This window comes from Cajanus cajan, chromosome 8, assembly GCF_000230855.2.
Source record: "Cajanus cajan strain Asha chromosome 8, NIPB_CcT2T_4, whole genome shotgun sequence".
Lineage (NCBI taxonomy): Eukaryota > Viridiplantae > Streptophyta > Magnoliopsida > Fabales > Fabaceae > Cajanus > Cajanus cajan.
The window spans coordinates 7108416-7124560 of record NC_138524.1 but is presented as its reverse complement, the minus strand read 5'-3'; the positions used below and the strand labels follow the sequence as shown (position 1 = coordinate 7124560).

Here is a 16145-nt window from a genome sequence, read left to right as displayed (position 1 = left end):
TAGTAATACAACACTATATTACTCATGTTAACATGAATATATCTAATTTGATAACACACTAACAATGGTTTTTTATAATATTATTGTTTATGCAATATTAATATTTATAAATGAATATTTTGTAATATAATATTTATAATATTATTAGTTTGTAATATTAATATTTGTATCATTATCATTTTATTAGTTAAATTTGATAATTTCTGACATTATTCTTTTATTTCAGTAAAAAATATATTTTATTATTTTAATTTCATATTTTTCTACATTATTCTAAAAATAGATTTATATTTAAATTTTGAAACAAAATAATACATTTTATATTTAGAAAAATATCGTCATTTATTTTTCGATGAAAATCAATTAATCTAAATTAAACTAATTCATTATTAATTTGTTTGATTTGATTCTGATCATAATTTATTTTTATAAGTCAAATTCAAAACAATCAAAATTAATTGATTGAAATTTTAGTTTACATCATGTTTGAACTAAACGGACCATAAATACTCCCCAATATTCAACACTCTATATCTTGGTATATATGTGAACGTATCATCATAGAAAATATTTTTTTTTTTTGTAAAAATAAGAAAAATTATAAAAAATAGTCGTAATGGGAAATGAATTTAGGTCTCTATGTTTCTAACTACCCATACTCCTCCCCATCCAACCTAAATCTTTATACTTCTAATTAGCTAAACCACTAAGGTTGAATCTAAGTCTTTATATTTTTAACTAACTCTAATGATTCATCATAAACTAGATTATGTATTATTACCAAATGATGATTCATATAAAGGACATAAATTATGTAAAGAGATGTATATTATTTCATTTAGAGATATTTAGGTAAATGGATTTTTTTAAAACAAGAAACCTGCGAAACTCTATTTTATAACTATTTATTAATTTACAATATTTTTAAAATAATCACGTCATAGTTTCTCGACCAAAAATAATCACGTCATAACTTTATTAAAGGGAAACAAAATTAATTCAACAAGTGATAAATATCTATAAAATCATAATAATTAAATGTGGATTTGTTTTTTTAAGTCAAAGTACAATAGCCCGTTAAAAAAAGTAAAGGTAGAAAAACTTATAAGATATAGTTTGGATGAAGAGTTTTCAGTTTAGGGTGAATCTTACCCATTTGAGTAGGATAGTCTCATGTAGACTATACGTCGTATGAAAACAAATAAAAAAACTTGCCATATTTTGTAGTAAAAGAAAATCAATGGTAATACGTGATAGTAATGAGTGAGTAGGGCATAATTAAGGATAAGTTGACTCAAAGTAACGGTCGTTTCTGTTCGTAATGAGTGGTGGTTGAATTTCACATTCAATAAACACGATATTCAAAGAAACCATATGCACTTTAATTTATAATAACGCGATTCAGAAGGTGAAGGTGTAAGACCTTGTTTTAGTTTAAGTGTGTGTTTGGTAGGTTTGGTAAATTGTGTTTTGAGTGAAATTCATTTTATAAAATTAATTCTGGTTTAATTAAAATGTGAAGTATGTGATTTATATGTGGTGTCAGAAAAAAAGTACGTGATTTATATTTGGGTATTTTAATTTTTTATTCTAAAAGTAAGATAAATGAAAATTTTTAGTATTATTTTATTAGTTTGTATCAAAGATATTTTTTAATTGATTTTTTTTGTATAGATATTTTTTAAATGATATAAGCATAAATCAAATATTTGACAACATATTTAAAAAAATTCGATTATTTATCACTTTGTTAATCAAATTCTTAATGTCTAACTAAACATGAATATTTGCCAAATTATATTGGCAAATAGTTCAACATGATTATCAACAATTCAATGTGAAATAAAACAATACAATTCATAATTATGACAAATTCAGTGAAAATCATCTTTCTTATTTCTATTTTTATGAATATTTAGTAGGATGAAAAGAAAATTAATAATAAATCTCATATAAGTTAAAGTAACTTATGTATTTTAGAGAGGTTGATTATTAACTTTAACTTTATATAAAGTGATATCTTGTTTTATTTCAAATTTTCTATTAAAAAAAGGGGTGCATAAGTTAATTTTGATTTATAAAAAAATTTAACATATTTTTTTTTAGAAAAAATTGAATTATTTTTTATTTAAACTTATCTTATTTATTAAATATCTTTTTTTAGATGAATCAATTCAAATTATTTAAATTTTGCAAAAATAAAGAATAGCCGTGTTGAAATAATAATGAGTAACCTTGTTGAATTAATTAGTAGCTCTAGCCGTCATAAATAGGCTATATACATTGATGGAGTTGCCTAACTTTTCAAAATAATAAATAAATACTTTTATATGGCAACACCATTCAAGGGTTTGGTGATTGATTAATTTCATTGACTTTATAGGAGTCATATTTTATTTTCACGAGCACATTATCATTCACCGATGACCATTTACGTGTATTTAGTAGGAGGGGGAAAAAAAGAAGAAAAAAAAGTACTTAAAAATAACTAATTAATGAAGTGATTTTAATTTGGCGAGGGAAACAGAGAAAAGAAAAAAAAAATGCAGATAATTGATTTTTTTTTTCATTCAACATGATAATTGATTAATTATGTTGACAAGTTTGCCTCGGCTTCGTTTTTCTACAAGTGATTAACATGTTTCATAAAACCTGCAATTAAAAAAACATTACTGTTTACAAATATTTATTATTTACTGCTATATAATTTTGACAATTGATTGTCAATAATAATAATCGATTATTTTCGGTAATTCTTGTTGATAATGTTGAATTTCCGTCTAGTTTTACAAAACAAAAAATCCATTTTTTTTTATACTTTCATTCATCTTTTTTTCTAAATTATATTATGGTGTTCAATCAAAACAATCAATAAAAATATCATAAAATTTTAAATTATTGTTAGCTTTGTTTATTTCAAAACTGTTTTAAGACTATATTGTATCATAGTATTTTTTGTTTATAAAATCATAAATGTCATAATATTTATTTCAATTAAAAATGTGATTACATACTTGCAGATTCAAAAAAATATATTCTGGGTAAATTAAATTATTTTAAATATATAAAAATATTAAACAGTTTTTTATTTTTATTTTTTAAATTTTTTTATTCATTTCTTGAAATACTTTTAAAAATACAATTAATTGTTTGAAATTTTAGTACTTTTATTTTATGGATTTTTATGCAAAGTGTGGGTATGATTTTGATTATGAGTTTTTACAATACTTTTATTTAATACTATATGTAATTACCTATATTTGAAATTAGAACTAAAACATTATTATCTATATTTGAAATTAGAAAAAAAAATGGTACTTAAAGTTAGAATATTATTATCTATATTTGACATTAGAAAAAAATAATTTATATCATTGTTATCTTTAATGTAATTTTACTATAGTTGAAAATAATTTATTTAAAATTTATGTTAATCTCATTACATTTTAATTTTATCTACACTTAATTTAGAAAAAAAATAAAAACTATTCCACTAACATACATGTCTCAAGACTATACTGTTGTTTGTCAAGTTATTTAAAAAAAAATAAAAATAAAAAAGTCATAAGCAACATAAATAATAATATATTAACCTTAAGCGTATGATTCAGAGGTAGGGATTGATCTACACATAAGCAAGGTCAGGGGTTTGAATCTTGTCTTGTGTATGCAGCTGCGTTAAATCTTGGGGCTAGTCTCGAAGCGAGAATAATTAATTCTAACAAAAAAAAATTATAATATATTAATATTTAACTAATATTTCACTATTATAGTAAAAGCATTAAAATAATTAATTCTAATTAAGGATGATAAATTGGATTGGGACATTTTTTCACTCTTACTTTCAATAAATTTTTATTAATATATAAGAAATATTCAAAATATTATTTATAAAAAAATATTATAAATATAATAATTTTTTTTATTTACAATTATATTGTAAATTCATTAAATACATTTATCATCTCACATTTTGAAATTACAAAATATTTAAATTTAAGATAAGTTAAATTCTTTTTAAATTTAAACTAAATTTTTTGCACTATAAAAAAATCTTACATTTTAATAAATATTTTATTAATAAACAATAATATATTTTTGAACTAACTTTATTAGACGAGAGGGAATGAGGGGAAAGAAAATGGAAGCGGGAATGGGTGTGACGAGCAGATAGGGCAAAAGTTTATAGAGAAAAATAAAAAGTGAAAACAAATAAATAAAAAATAAAGTTAAGATTTTATTGTTTTTTTTTTGGTGTTGAGATTTTATTGTTTAATTAAAGAAAATATGTAAAAAATAATATATATATATATATATATATATATATATATATAAAAGATGAGAGAAATAAATAAATAAATAAATGAGACACACAATATTTTAATTTTTCTTCTCTCTATTTCTCTTCAATCAAATAACTTTTCTCATTTATACTCTTTCTACCTTATTTTTCACTCATTTTTTATCTACCAAACAAGTCATACAAGTTGTTAACGTTCACATTTTAAAAAATGCATTTCACGAAAGCTACATTTCAATAATATATTCCTCAAATACGAATCAATTTCACATACGGAGTAGTGGAGTATACCCAAAAAAAAAAAAAAAAAAAAAGCTTAAAGACGTGAATCACGTCCTATTTCTTTCAACCCAGTCCATCATTATTCTTATTTTTGCTAATTTTAGAAAAGGTTTAAATGCTTTTAATTTTTTTAATATATCATTTTTTGTCCTTGTAAAATTATTATTTTTTATATTGTTGTTGCTAAATTTGATTTTTTTGTTTTTGTTTTTGTTATTTTATTTTAGTTCTTATAACTTATCTGTTTTTAGTTTTATTTTAGTTCTTATAATATTTGTTTATTTTGAGTTAGTTTCTTTGAAGAAAAAAAAATAGCAGGAAGTAAAAGTAAATTATTCACATGTTATAGGACAATAATAATAATAATAAAGTATATTATAAGAACAAAAAAAATAATAACAAGGACTAAAATAAAAAGAGATTTTTTGCAAAGAACATTTTTAAAAAATTATAAGGATCAAAATAATGTTAAAAAATATTATATCAAATGATAATTAAGATTTAAAGATAAAGAAAATTATTGTTTCTTTACCGTCTTTCAAAATTATGAAAAATACATTGTTAGACGCATTACGAACAAGAAGTTATGCGAAAATATAATTACTAATTACAGATATCTTGACTGAAGTTAATATCCTTTAAAATTAACTATAAATTTCGTATATTTTTAATTTTTAACATGAAACTAAGACTACGTTAATTTAGTTAAATACATAGATTAAAAGCTTTTACAAAAAAAGATTTAAAAAATGTTATATTTGTAAAGCATGAAAGTTCATTTAGATAAATTTTTGTATAAAAAAATAGAAAGTAAAAACAAAATAAATTTATTCATGCGTGAACTAATTTATTGAAACTCTTCCATTAACTTGTCTAGAAACTTATTTTTGACTAATATATAAACTAATAACTTTGAGAAAAATTAAATATAAACTAATTTTAATATACTCTTGAGAAAGTTAATGTTACTCTTGTTGGTACAAGTAGAACCTCAGCAAGAATGAATTGAATGTATAAAAGCACCGAGATTGCGCGTGAATGAACAACTTTAAAGTCCACTCTTGACTCTACCCATGGGTCGTTGCAGATACATCATCGTCCATGAACAACGTTGTTATCACACCCAACTCACAGTAGCAACTAGCAAGCTTATACTATCAATAAATTCATATCCCTTTATAATTTATTTTTAATTATCAAGTAAAGATGGAATTGATTATTTTTAAAATATTAATGGAATAGGGTTGCAAGGAAATATAGTAAAACTCTCTTACTAAAACTAGTACTTGGAGAATAAATCCTTTTTTTGTATTAAATTTTTTATATGATAAGGTTATGTGATAATTTTATATATTAAATCGTAGGACCCTATTAATATGACCATTATCATGAATTCCTCATTGTTTCATCGTGTAAAAATTTAATGAGCATTTACTTGTGTAGTGGACTTTTAGTATACCCTACTTATTATCCAAATATCATATTAAAATTTTGATGAAATGAAAGTTGACACTTGACTGGGTTTGATGACCAATTTTTATATTTCCACTCGTTGACCATTGACTGAAACAGTTATCAAGCATGACCTGATATGTAGGCTACAAGGAAAAGAAAAGCTACACTGCCAACATGCCAATCAGCAAGTCATAATGGTACTTTTCAAAGTATCGCACCATTAGTACAAGTCACAGCGAAAATTTACACAACGGAGCAGGATAATTACAAAATATTAGGTGAGTTACATACAAATTAAAACTAGGCAAATTTAAACTTTATGGAAGGTACCAAAAGGATTAAATTAAATATTAAATATACAATACAATTAACAAAGGAATGTTTTGGCTTTCAGAGGCCACCGGCACCCTATACTAGCCCTAAAGCTAAGTCCTCCCTTGCGCCAGCTGAAAGGCTTATTGTATATCCAAATGTCTTTCTTCCTTTGGGATAATTTGGTCTATCTTATACTATGATTTTACTAGTCATTAGATGGATAGGCCTGAAAGAGTCGGTGTTGGCACTCCCCAAAAGAAAAATTAACAGGATTTCAAATGCATATCCAGTATTAGATTTTTTATAATTATGATTCACTTTTTAAAATAAATTATTGTGTTGAAACTATTTATCTCATTGAGGTTACTTTTGTAAGTACAATTATAAGTTATAATGACATCTATGAATACGATATATGAAGAAAAAATTATTATATATTTTTTCTATAATTATTACACCATAAGTCATGTGAACTATATAAAAGTCCTTATAACTAATAGTGACATTATTAAAATTGTTATTGGTTGTAACAATTTATAAAATTATTATGGTAGAACTCTTCTACTATTCATACAATATTCAATACATAGTAAAAAATAATACATTTTAAATAGGTAACTCATGCTCAACATCAAACTTCACTAAAACAGTCCATAACATACTTCATGAGCAATTCACTCCCAATCTCAACATTCATCCATACTTAATCAACATAGTAACAATTTGATGAAATTCACTCAGCATGTAACTCAAATAAATTAACGAGTTAAAATTTACCCCCTTATCTCAAAACCTCAAGAATCTAGGGAAGGAGAAGGAGAAGATGAAGAAAGAATGGAATCAAGCTCCTTTGGGAAAATTCTGCAAGACTTCATAAGCTCTGATCCACATCTTTATTAACTTAAATCAATAATGACAACTACTCAAATCTTTGAGGGAAGGATCACTCACTCTCAAAAAGGTAAGAAGAAAACTTCAACTTTATAACACTTTTCATTAGTTTATCTCTCTAGGATTCTTAAAAACTATCTTATGAAACTTAATTCTTAAAAAGTTATCTTATATATTTTTTTCTCAAGGTCAAACTGAACCCCCACTCAAAGAAATCTCCTAAACCACTTAAAACTCAAGAAATTTTAAATTCTCAATTTTTTTTAACAATTAACTCCAAAATTACCGGAAGCCAATAAAATGGATATAATTAACAAAAATGTACAGTGTTACAAGTGACTTTTTCTAAAAAAAATTACATTTTCTTCATTTAGTTAAGTTTATTTTTCTAAATATACAATATTAAAAAAAATGAAAGTATTTATTTAAACAAAATTGGTATATTTATTAAGCAAATCTTGCATTTTTTTTCAAATTTTTAAATAAATTATTTATATATTTTTTAAAAATAAATAGAAAACAAAACCATAAAATAAATAAAAAGAAAGAATAAAAAACAAAAAGGAGAGGGGGTCGCCAGGCCACCAACGTCCCCAAAAAAAATAATAATTAAAAGAAAGTTAAAAATTGAAAATAAAAGTGATTTATTTTTTTAAATGTATAGTATTTTAAAAAAATAAAAAGTGGTTTATTTGAAAAATTTTTTATATTTTTTTATTTAGTTAAGTATATTTTTCTAAATATTTAATATTTAAAAAATGAAAATGATTTATTTTAAAAAAAATTGAGTATATTTATTAAAAAAATCTTACACCTTTTTTTAAAATATATATATATATATATATATATTATCTTTATTTAATAATTTTTTAAAATAAATGAAAAAACAAACTCAAAACTAAATGAAAAAGGAAACAAAAAAGTAAAGGGGAGTCACTATGACCACCAGCGAAAATTGAAAAGAAAAGAAGAAAGTAATTTATTTTTATGTGTAATATTTTTTAAAAAATAAAAGTGATTTACGTTAAAAATTTGTTATATGTTTCTATTTAATTAAATTTTATTTTCTAAATATGTAATATTTAAAAGAAATTGAAAGTAATTTATTTTAAAAATAGAAATAATGTATTTATTAAACAAATCTTACATGTTTTTTTTCTTCATTTCTTTTAAAATATATTATCTTTATTTATCAACTTTTAAAAATCAATAAATAAACAATAAAAAAAACACTGCAATCTATGACAACCTAAAAAAAAGAAGTCGGAACGCTATTATCTACAACGACTAAAAAAAAAGTCTTTTTTTTAATCGACCAAAAATTGCTGTAACCAATGACACCTTTTTGTCTTTATTAGCTCTCGTGATTTCAACATGATGTGTTGCATGGCCTAAAATTTTTCTTAAAAAATATGTATCTCTGGTATGCTATAGGTCATGACGACACCTAGCTAAACAATCCCAAAGATTTAATATTTTTCAAAAGAATCCCATTTTAGTAATTAATTCGTAAAACTGTCCACAATAGTAAAAAAAATCCTATATCATGTAATCAACTCATTCGTAAAACACACATTTATAAATACATAAATAAACAAGAAAAAAAAAAGTTCAATTTGCAGCATAAAATTCAGGGCAACAGTGCTAACAACCTAATACAGGAAAAACAAAATCCAACCTTAAAAGTGCTCATGTTTATACATACATGTAAATCATCCAACGACTGCGGCATTTTCTGAGCAAAAGAAGGGTAACTGTTGTGTCCAACATGGATGTATTGACAAATCACTAAATCCCAAATAAATTGCTGATGAATCAGAAGTGGGCTGTAAACTCGTCCAAAGTGGGTTGCTAACTCTTCTGAACTCCCTAGGAATCAGTCATCAGCCATGCTCTACAGATATCAATAAGCAGTTCAACTAGTGTAGGGTAGGCATGGGTAGAGGCCATTCATAATGAAATATATTACACGGGCCATTCAATATTCTTGACTGGCTTGTTTATTTTATTTTGGGTATGAATTGAAAACAAGCATTAGTATAATCTATTGCAATGAAATAGAACATTTGTATAATGTTCTGTGGGAAAATTAGAGCTCGGTTAAATTAGGTCTCTCTCAATGGGCGGGGAAGTGGAGGATCAACACGGCAATGTCAGCATCAAACTACATCACGCAGAGAAATCCTTGAAGGTCTGTGTGCAACACCATGCTTGACAACTGTGAACGCTACAAACTTCCATCAAGTGATCTTCCTGGTGTCAACCATCAATTTATAGAGAGCGAATCCACCTCGATGACAGCCAGGCATCCTAGAAGTCATGTTTTCTACTTCAATCTGGAAGATACAAAATCAATGAGTTATGGTTTCAAGGCTACAGGTTGATGGTTGTAAATATAGGCATTAAAATGACCAATTTAAAAATTTAAGAATAAACTAGATTCTAAGCTTAGAGATATCAAGTTTATTTCGCAACAGATGCCATGAAACGTAGAGAAAGAAATATAACTAAGCATTCTGAAAAAATACACAATGAGTTAAGGTTTCAACTTTCAAGGCTAAAAGGTTTGTGATTGTATAGGCATTAAAATGACCAACTTAAAAATTTAGTAACAATAAACTAGCTTTTAGCTTTGAACTATCAAGTTTATCAGTCCCAACAGATCCCATGATAATTTAGAGAAAGAAATAGCACTGAGCATTCAGCACCAAGCAAGTAGCTATGTCATTATCATCAATTCATCAAAGCTACAGCTGAAACCCACCAAGGTGGCATCCTTTCATGTCTGAACCCATAATCATTTTGATCGGCTTTTTGTCACACAAAGAAAAAGAAACAACTTATGCTCATGCCTTTATTAATGCCACTACCAAAATAATGCAAATGTTCTTGAATGGAACAGCCAAAAAATAATAAAGAAAAATAGTCCACACGATTGTTATTAAGAATGGAGTTCATGCCAACACAATAAAAACAAGCTTTAGATTCACCATTGGAACAGCATACAGCTGAGTTGATTCATAGCCATCTTGTGCGCTAGAATAGAACTGCTGAACTTCCTTTGAGTCAAGACTGCATTTGATAAAGAAAAATGCAGTGGGTCTCACATTCAAATTCCTGCGAGATATACCAATGAAAGCCGGGATGCTCTACATTACAAGAAACCAAAATTAGATTGAATCTATGAACCCATCCAACCTCATTTTAAAAGGGAAAAGAGATGGAAAGTTAGCAAATCAAACTGAAATTTTATCAGCATTCAGCCATCAATCCACTCAGAAAACAGAAGGTGTATAACAAAGCACAATGTCTACTGAAGCTAGCATACTAGGTGGCTCCGAAGTTCACTCACTAACAAGGGTAAAAATTAAAAACTAAAAACCATGTATAACGTGTTCACTCATAGTCATATTAAAGTAGAAACAAAACTTACAAGGGATGAAGCTGGCACTCCAATTTCTTCAACTACTTCTCGAACTATGCTGTCAAACATCTCCTGTGAAACCTTAACATTAACAGATTCTGTTAACTCCTTGACATGTTGATGGGATGTTATACCCAGTTCTTGAGGCTGTTGATCATTAATAAAAAAAGAAAAAAAAGAAAAATCAATGTATAGCCAAGTATACATAGAAGATTCAAGTCTGAAAATATATGAACTGGGAAAATTATGTGCTTCTATTCAGTAATCATTATATAGAAGACAATATAGTAAAGTAAAAAAGGAGTAGAAGACAAAACTGTAGAGCAAAAATGAGCAGATATCATGACAAGAAATGGATCACACACCCAAAAAGCAAATCAAAGACTTATGTTAGAACTAATTGTCCATTTACCTATTGTAGAAAATAAATCATCAACTCCAATGCTAGATTGCAACAACAGAAAGGATTTAACACATTCATTTCAGCATTGAATACCTCAGGATGGCCTCCAGGGAAAACAAAATGTCCAGGAAATTCACCAACATTATTACTTCGTTGTAATACAAGTATCTTATTGTCATTTGTCTCCACCACTGCACCATTTCCTAGTGGGCTGGACGTGTGCTGACAAAGAACAGAATCATCTGGGGAGAAAGAAGGATGAGGCCAAAAGATTAAGACAAATCAATTAATATCAATTCAAAAAGAAAGGAAAGGATGGAAGAGGGGGAGAAAGAAGGAACGATAAAAACTTTGAAATTCGGTGCTTGTGATTCCATCCATTATTGTTCAATAACATTTAATTGAAGAGATCAAATCAATCAAACAAACAATACTTCTAACCCTTAGATGGAGTTAATATGTTTGAACAATTAGATAAAAGCTGTGCCTACTTTGTCCTTGTAGAATGCAGAACTTAAAGTGGTAGATAAAATAAAAATATATAAAGCATATGACTCTGACATAGGTGCACTCCCTTCTTACTACAGTATTACTAATTATAAATGAGCTTCTCTATCATCCAACAGTGAAATAGTAAGTTATCTTCGTAATGAACACAACCAACCATGAAGCAACTGATATGTAATACTGCTCCTTCTTTCTTATTCTCCTATTTAGTGACTCTATGAGCCAACATGAGAACTGAGGCAGAAAAAAAAGTACATCCTTTTCCTTTTTGAATATTTTCTGATTAAAAAGTGGAACACAATCAAATTCAAACAAGGCACAAAGGAGGTAGGCAGGACCTAAAACAGTTATGACTTGGATGAAGGTAGTGTAAGTTTGGAATCTTGGATGACAATTAGGGGAGCTCAAAAATACATTTACCCATCACAACAAATTCTTCCTCTTCATTTTGTGCCTTGGAATTTGGAAATGTTCATTGGAATTCCCAAAAACACATTCCCAGCTTTCAATCAAACACAGCCTTAGATATCTGATACTGGGTTACCATAGTACCAATTATGCAATTACACATCTATACAGCAATGAGATGCTCAAGGAGTCAAGGGTTTAGGGAAAGTCCACAATATCCAATCAGGGAAACAGAAGAGAGATGTCCTATTGTTGCCTTTAAATTTTCATTAACTCAACCTCGATCCCCTCGATCCCTGCCTGATAATTTTATTGGACATACAGGAGTCAAATTACCCTAAGTTCAGGTGCTAACAGTTTAAGGTCAATGATAACCACAATACAAGTAATTGAGCTAAGAACAAGGTTTAGTAATTTACCTTCTGATGGAACCAGGAACCTTTCCCACAAAGGACTTAAATTTGTCCCAACAAAAGTCCTGGAAGCAAGTTTAACCAATAATTAATAATAGAGCGAATTAGAATTGATAAGCAAAAATACAAGAAGAGAATATCAATAAGATTCAACAATGCTTATAGGCAGCATTGCAGAGATATCTTCCATTGGTTTCAGACAAACAGTAAGGATAACTGTACAGCACATATGACATTTGCTGCAAATAACATCTGAAATTTGTGTGTCAACTGATGCACACAGACTGAGAAATTGTTTAATACGTCAATCATGCACATGTTTTTTCAGCCACTGTTTTATAGTAATTTAATTTGGAAATGAAAAGCTTCCCACTAACTCACCAAACACAACTTTTGACTATTTTCTACCTATCAATGATGGATGCATATTTAGAAGTCACAAATACGGACACTGAAAAAAGATGCACATTTACATCATTAAAGCATCCACATGAAAAATGAAATTATAATTTATCATTCAAGACTAAAGAATCATCGTCATCCAAACAATATCACTAGCCACACTAAATAAAAAATGTACAAGTATCCTTTAAAAGAGGGGCGCTGAGATGATACCTATAATCTGTCAAACCTAACTGGAGGCATACATGTGGTTCATGGTCAGATCCATTTCTAGCGTCCAAAACATACCCTCCATACTGTGACATTTGCAACAAAAAAGAGAGACACACTCTGTTAGGGATAGTCCTCGACAATGTAAGTAGAAAACAGGGTTCAAGCTTTACTCTAGCTACAATAACACATCTTAGATACATGACATCTCATAGAAACAGAAAGGTCTAAAGACATTGAAAGAGATTAATAAACAAGCAATGATCCATACAGTCATATGATCAGGTGACATAGCATTACGAATTATTAAATTAAACATCTATTATTCATCTACTCCAAACCATGACAGTAATAAGAAAACAAATATAAAAAAATGTGGCCATCAATAAGCTAAAAACATATTAATAAGAAGAAAAAAAAACTTAAATACGATTGTTTATTTAAATAAACTTCTCCATAAATATTTTTAAGAAAAAAAAATGAAATAAGCTTATTCGTAAACTAAAATTAGGCATAAGTTAATTTGTAAAGGTGATGTCATTTTAGCTTCTTAGAAAACTTATTATAACTTATTGAGAAACTTATTTGATTCTTCTTTCCTAATTTTTTCTACTATAAGTAACTATGGAAAAATTTCTTCAAATATGTAATATTTGTTAGTTTATATCTTCAGTAGCTTAGGAACCAGATAGATTTAATTTAATATCATTACATTTTTAATACCAATCGCCAATGCCAAGTGATATAACTTGAATTTTGGTGTAATTTCAGAGAAGGTAAGAACATCTCATTAACAAGGTTCGCGTACCCTGAACTTCTTCCCATTGAACAGCGATTTGTTTTTCAAACTCCTCTGCTCCCATATCTGCGCAACGGAAACGGAAAATAAGCATAAGAGGAAACGAAAGCACAAACGCAACGAGAAATCCAAGTACCTAACGCACGCAATGCATCACAGCGAAAACGAATGTTAATGAATGCAATCCACCTCGGAAATCGCGTTCTCCAAGCTGGCGTCGGAGTGGGGAATGCGGTCGTAGGAATCGCTGAATGCCACAGAAACCTTCAAAATCGATGAAAAATTGTTCGTTAGCGAAGCGCGTTTGAGGCGAATAGATAGGGCTCGAAGTGTGGCGAACCTGTGCTGGTGAAAGGCCAGAAGGACACGACACTAGAAGCTTGAAGGAAGAAGGTTCGGTGCTGCTTGCTTCTTTCTCCATCGCAATGAGTTCCGAATCCGAGAGATTTCTCGGCTTTGTCGAAAGCTATTGGGCCCGCTGAAGGAATTAGTGGGTTCTAGTTTGGGCAAGTATTGGGCTTGCAAGCAAAGAAGCCCACTTCATGTTTCCACTTTGGCTCATCACATATACACCTTTTTTTTTTTTTTTTTTTTTTTATAAGTACACCTCCTTTATTTTTTTTTAAAAATTATAAAACATTTGTAATTTTTATTTATTTATTTTATATCTCCAACTTTTAATTTGTTATTTTTTTTTTCATATATATATTTTTTTTCAATTTTCACATGCACCATTTTATCTTTCTTTTAATTGATTATATATTTAATCATTTGTTTAATAACAAGAATTAAAAAATAATATGTAGGAAAATAATTTTAAAATTAAAAAAGTAAAAAATATTTTGAATAAATTAATAATGATAAAAAAGATAAAAAGTATATTAAAAATTTGTTATAAATTACTTTAATTAACATATAGGCATAAATTATAAGCTCTTAAAATAAATTTAATGTATCAAACAAGTTTATTTTATATTGAACTAGCTTATATGTTGATTAAAAAAAAATTATAAATTTTTGAAATTTTTTTCAAATACACTTTTATATTATTAAAAAAATTCCGAGAAAAGCGAGACAAGAAACTGGGATAAAAATGATAATCATAATTATAATGTCATTTTCATCCATCTTTTCATGGCTCGGACTGTGTTTGATCACGTTCCCTTTCATTTTCTTGAGTTATGAAGATGTGCATCGATGTTAATGAGTTTTCGTTATGGATATATCTTGTCATGTGCCTTATTGCTTATTGCTTAATGCTTAATGGATGTACGTTGTCTTACAAGTTACAACTAGCAAGGACTTTTGCATGCAAATATATTTAAATAATTTTCTTGCCATTCTTATCCCTTTCAAGCAATAACGTCTAAATTATGTGAGTGTTTAATACGCTCAAAATAAAAAAAAAAATATATAAACCTTCAAAATTATCTGAAGAATTTTATATTAAAATATAAAATACAAGTCTTTGAAATTTTCAATTTAAAAATAATAAAATTAATTTAATTGATAAAATATTATTATCAGAATATCTTTTATTGATAAAAATGAAATAAAAAATAATTCAAAAACACTCATAATTTCCTAAAGATACTAGTTAAAAAATTGAATATATATATATATATATATATATATATATATATATATGTATTATTGAAAACGTACGTTTGAAAAATCACTGAAAAATAATTTTTAGAGATCGATTTTTTTTTAATTCCTTTATTAATTTTATATTTTATTTTCGTATTAATTTTCTAAGAACATTTGTTACCATTATTTTAAAATAATAAAGGAAATTAAAGTATTTTTAAATTAAATAACTTAGTTAAAAGATATCATTTTAAATATATTAAGGTGTGTGATTATATATATATTGAGAGAATCATGAGGAATAATAAGCTTCATATGCTTTTATTTTTTTTATTTTGTGTTATCGTATATTTATTTTTAAAATCAAATGTCGAACAAGTATTTTTAACTTGTTTTATATATATATATATATATATATATATATATATATTATTGTTGTAATTTTAATGGTGTTTTTGATCCATTATATGAGTTACATCATTCCAGAGTCCAAATTCTAATTCTGTCTGATATAGAAGATTTAAATACCCTATATTCTTGAGTTGTTATACATGCGCGTTCAATGTTGGACTTACATTGGATAATAAGGGACACATGTTCCTACTCAATTTTAATTTTTTTAATATGTTATATTTATAGTAATGTTGTCATTTAAACTTAATTGTTTTTTTTTCATTAACCACTTTTTTATGTGAAATTAGTGATATTATCTTGTTCCAATTACCTAAAATTTGTAAAATTATAAA

General features: G+C 26.8%; 1 protein-coding gene across 2 annotated transcripts; it reads right to left on the bottom strand.

The window, feature by feature from the left end:
* Positions 1 to 8899: 8899 nt before the first annotated feature.
* NUDT9 (nudix hydrolase homolog 9) lies at positions 8900 to 14297 on the bottom strand. Of its 2 annotated transcripts, XM_020359833.3 has the most exons (9): positions 14150 to 14297; positions 13999 to 14073; positions 13819 to 13875; positions 13014 to 13096; positions 12405 to 12463; positions 11164 to 11312; positions 10677 to 10814; positions 10234 to 10392; positions 8900 to 9579 (listed from the first exon to the last, which is right to left on the bottom strand). In XM_020359833.3, the coding sequence occupies exons 1-9, from the start codon at positions 14228 to 14230 to the stop codon at positions 9484 to 9486; spliced, it is 897 nt and encodes a 298-aa protein (XP_020215422.1). In that variant the 5' UTR covers positions 14231 to 14297; the 3' UTR covers positions 8900 to 9483. The 2 variants fall into 2 exon arrangements, with proteins under 2 accessions (XP_020215422.1, XP_082918492.1); XM_083062366.1 differs by lacking the exon at positions 10234 to 10392.
* Positions 14298 to 16145: the final 1848 nt, after the last annotated feature.

Bases quoted from the DNA above. Each gene is read 5' to 3' on its own strand.
- NUDT9 (XM_020359833.3), bottom strand. From the start codon at position 14,230: ATGGAGAAAGAAGCAAGCAGCACCGAACCTTCTTCCTTCAAGCTTCTA. The intron at 13,876-13,998 runs GTGGATTGCATT...TCCGTTGCGCAG, and splicing joins TGGAGAACGCGATTTCCGAG to ATATGGGAGCAGAGGAGTTT. The intron at 13,097-13,818 runs GTACGCGAACCT...CAAATGTCACAG, and splicing joins TCAATGGGAAGAAGTTCAGG to TATGGAGGGTATGTTTTGGA.